This window comes from Trachymyrmex septentrionalis, unplaced genomic scaffold, assembly GCF_001594115.1.
Source record: "Trachymyrmex septentrionalis isolate Tsep2-gDNA-1 unplaced genomic scaffold, Tsep1.0 scaffold114, whole genome shotgun sequence".
NCBI classification, from domain to species: domain Eukaryota; kingdom Metazoa; phylum Arthropoda; class Insecta; order Hymenoptera; family Formicidae; genus Trachymyrmex; species Trachymyrmex septentrionalis.
In genome coordinates this window covers 1,980,060-1,984,212 of record NW_017304269.1, presented here as the reverse complement: position 1 = coordinate 1,984,212, position 4,153 = coordinate 1,980,060, and the positions used below count along the sequence as shown (strand labels likewise).

The window sequence follows — 4,153 nt, the reverse complement described above, 5'->3', positions numbered from 1 at the left end:
TATATATATATAATGTGTCTGATAATTGTTCTGATAGAATTCGTGGACATGTAGAGTGGACTAAACTTAGACGGAAAGTCTTTTACTATTTTGTAATTTTTCGCAATGGTTAACATGATATTAATTAACAGCGGTGTAAATGATATTAATTGCTAAAAATTGCCGAAAATTGGTCTCTAATAATAATATTCGATAAAAAAGTTATTTTTTCGCAAAAGCTAATCGCAAATGAATGAAAATTTAACGAAACGTATTTATACTTTTTGTAACAATAATATTATTCTCGTTACGGTAATATTGTTTTAACGACGACTGTCAAATGTTTATAGATGACGTAGTTTTTAAATGAAAATATTTTTTAATTTTTGGCAATATTCAATTAGTTTAAATACGAAATCACTCTTTCAAAATATGTCTCTTTCATGTCTACTTTTCCCTATGTATTCTAATTATTTATAAACTATAGTCGAACCTCCATAAAGTTAACCTCAGTTTTGTTTTAATCTTCGTAAAAGTCACGTCTTAACCCTCTATATAGTAATCGAGCATATGCTCGCACATACGCGTTTGTTTACTTTTACGGAGGTCGGTCGGTCTCTACAAGTTACTTTTATAAAGAGTCGACTGTATTACAAAATAAAAGTACCCGTAAGGAGTATTTTTTTTTAAGACAAAAATGTTTTTGTTTTAACTAGTCCAGTATTTTATTAAAACGCTAGAACCGCGGATTTAAATTAACCTAATTGTTATTCAATGTAAATTTTATTTTGTTATGAAAGAGAGTTATTACGAAAGTAAAATTACTTGTAATTAATTGTGATTATTTATGAAAAGTCACAAAAAAAAGTTCAAATTAATTGGAAAAGAAGAACTGTCAGATGAGTAAAAAATGGCACAACTACGATTCTGTGTTAATAAAATACCGGACTATATTAATTTCACGAAAATATTATAATAATTATTTCATAAATTGATAATATTCCTCTTCGTAACAGAAGAGTATTTGAGAATATGTACCGCATGCTTCAATCTGGTGGAACTATCCTCGTACTCTTTCCAGCATCTCATGATACGATATATGAAGTGCTTAAGAATATTGCGCAAGATTCCCGTTTTGCGCCTTACTTAGAGGTCAATATTTACTGGTCAATATTTATTTGTATTTGTTCGCAATTTTTTAATTAAAATATTAATTATTACTTTTTTACAGAATCCAAATAAATATATATCACCGTTTTATAATTTAGTCCTACCTACTGAAGATCTAAAAGATTTACTTGAAAGTGTCGGCTTTAACATTCTACATTGCAGTCTTCGGGAGATAGATTTTTCCGAGATAGATGCGGATACTTTTCTATGTTAGTTTACTTGAGTAATGTGTAAAAATTTTAGACTTGTAAGATCATATTACAATTTTTTGTAAATTTTTTATTTATACATTTTATTTATTTCAATATTTATTTTACAATATTTTATAATAATATTTATTACAGTATATTATTACCAATAATGTATTAATACATTAATTTTTCGGTAGCTTCGATTATGTCCATTTGCAGCTTTTTGGACGCGATGCCGCCTGAACGAAAAGAAGAATTCATAGTTGAATTTCGACGTGATTACAAAAATTACAAAAATAAATTATACGGCAATAATAAACATGATAGTAAGAAAGCACCAATATTAGACATACACAAATTATTGGTAGCTTATGCACAAAAAGATGAGCAATAATTAACAGCATATTACATTTTATAGTATATTTATATTATATTTATAAATATTTGTAATTTATAAAAATTAAGTAAAAAAATCTTTTTGAAATCTTAAAAATGAGAGGATTTATTTGAGTCAAAACGCTGGATATTATAACTAACGCAAGTATAAACGCAGTAGAACAATAATAATCAAGGGGGAAAAGAGATCCAGGACTGGGAGATAGGTATTAGGTAGATATTCTATAATGCCTTGCTTATTGAGATCAGTATTCTGTTTTTTAATATATATCACCTCAGACATCGCTCTCCTGGGAAGATCGTTGTGTTCTGATATGTGTGACTGAAGGAAAACGTTTTTTATTGATATTCTTCCTACACTAAAAGAAAAGATTGGCTGAATATGGCATAATATTTTTAATTAGTTGCAGCCAATGTTTCTTTCGAAATGAATTGTTGAAACTATGGTAGATATAGTTTTAGCCTATATTTTTAAATATTATTTACGAAGTTATTAAAACATTTTACTTCCATTTCTATTTATATTTTCTATTATATTTTATTATGTAATATATAATATTATTATAATAAGTTTTTTATCATTTATTTAAAAAATGGGTAAAGACAGATATAGAAAGATATAAAATATATATTTATCATCGCATCATAAATGGTATTATAAATGATTATTTCGTGGCATTACATTTCGTGATTTTACATTTCACAATGTTTGCACGCTTAGAATAGAATCCTTTGTCGTATACATGCATTCAAATTTTTGTGCACACATTAAATCTTTTATTTGATCATTAAATTTGTTTGAAGCGCTTATCAATCGGCGAATGTGTGCGAGTCTTTTATCATAGAATTTGTTACGTTTAGATTTGAATGGAACTATCCACGAAATCTATTGCGTATTTCTTGATGCAAATCTAATGTTGAACTGTTCACAATTTGTAATTTGTTATTCGCAAATTATGATTTGTTAACAATTTATCGTGGTAATTCGAAGATAATTTTTAACTATTTTTAGTTTATTTCTATTTGTTGGAGATTCTTTGTAATTTTTGTTTCTAGGATTTTATGATTATCGAAATATATTTAAGTCCCATTTTGAAAAATTGTGAAGTTAGAATGATAAATGATAAATTAAAAATTATAAAGGTCAATAAAGGGTCGAGTAATTAATCTAATTAATTTTCCAATTGAAATACTATAATAGGCTTTCATATATATGAGGATTGCGAGCTTTGACGCGTGTTATGCTTGTCATACATGAATCAACACGAATCTGCTAACTCATATCCTTTGATTTCTTTTAAATATCGATTTATTGTATAAACGATATGATTGATAAATAATGAATGCGATAATTCTGCAAAATTGTCTATTCATATTATTTTGGAATAACGTATTGCAATTAGCAAATTACTATCGCTCGGAAATATTTACTAATGTTCATTAAGGTAATCCGATCCCAGTGATCGGACGTGTACCAACATATGTATATTTGAAATGTACCCAGCTGTAGCTATATGTACATATGACTCAAGGATCTGTTTGAATATGATCAAGAAGTATGATCCACATTGTGAAAAAGAAGTGAGACTTCTGTGTTCTTCCTGCGGGTGATACTCATAGGACTTTCGATCTCCAAAAATTTTTTTAAGGCCTATAACTTGCCCATGTAAAGCTATATGGCCTAGAAGGGAAAGAAGAAGAAGAAGAAGGGTGTGATCCTTAAAATGTTTGTAGGACTCGCAAGTGAAAAGTCTTAAATAGAAAAGAGATCATAAACGAATAGTGAAATTGGATAAAATAAATGGTAGAATTAAGTTTTATATCAAGACTATCTAAACAAAGTGAAATTTCTCGGAAATAAATTAACAATAGAAAACTTTATGTTAGAAACGTGTTGTGGCAAATGTGTCGCGGCACGTAATAGCGATTACTTTATCGTTTTTTTCTGATGAACATTGTCGACCTCTTTCAGGCAGGTCATTGATATTTTTCCGTTTGCAACGTTTCACCAACTTCGCGATGAACTGCTAAGACTTTTTCATGTAATGGGCAACAACTGCATACGACAATTTTAGTTTTTTTGAGTGATCACTCAAATACTGCTCCAAAACGACTGTATTTATTTTACATCCGATTGTAACGTAATAATTAAACCGAACTGAAATCTAACTTTCAAAGCATTTTTGCTTAATGTATTGCCAACATTAACATTCAAAAGTTTTATTCGTACGACAAATATTAACGGAATTATAAATTTCTCTTGTGCTACTGACTATATACTAATTTCTAGTTTGTGACTATCAATAATGTAATTTATCGTTACAGATTCCGCTAAACGTAATGTACATATATACACACACACACACACACACACACACACACACACACACACACACACACACACACACACACACACA

The 4,153-nt window shown here is 28.6% G+C and overlaps 2 protein-coding genes across 3 annotated transcripts in view; both read left to right on the top strand.

The window, feature by feature from the left end:
- LOC108753445 (juvenile hormone acid O-methyltransferase-like) overlaps window positions 1-1,736 on the top strand; it is a 2,373-nt gene extending 637 nt beyond the window's left edge. The window contains exons 3-5 of one of the 2 annotated variants that reach the window (XM_018495010.1): window positions 996-1,131; window positions 1,211-1,358; window positions 1,538-1,736. In XM_018495010.1, coding sequence (XP_018350512.1) covers window positions 996-1,131; window positions 1,211-1,358; window positions 1,538-1,734 — 481 coding nt within the window. In that variant the 3' untranslated portion in view covers window positions 1,735-1,736. The remainder of the gene's footprint in view (window positions 1-995; window positions 1,132-1,210; window positions 1,359-1,537) is intronic. The other variant, XM_018495017.1, reaches the window with a different exon arrangement.
- Window positions 1-4,153, top strand: part of LOC108753409 (multidrug resistance-associated protein 4-like) — a 32,374-nt gene that overhangs the window by 11,371 nt on the left and 16,850 nt on the right. The window lies entirely within an intron of this gene.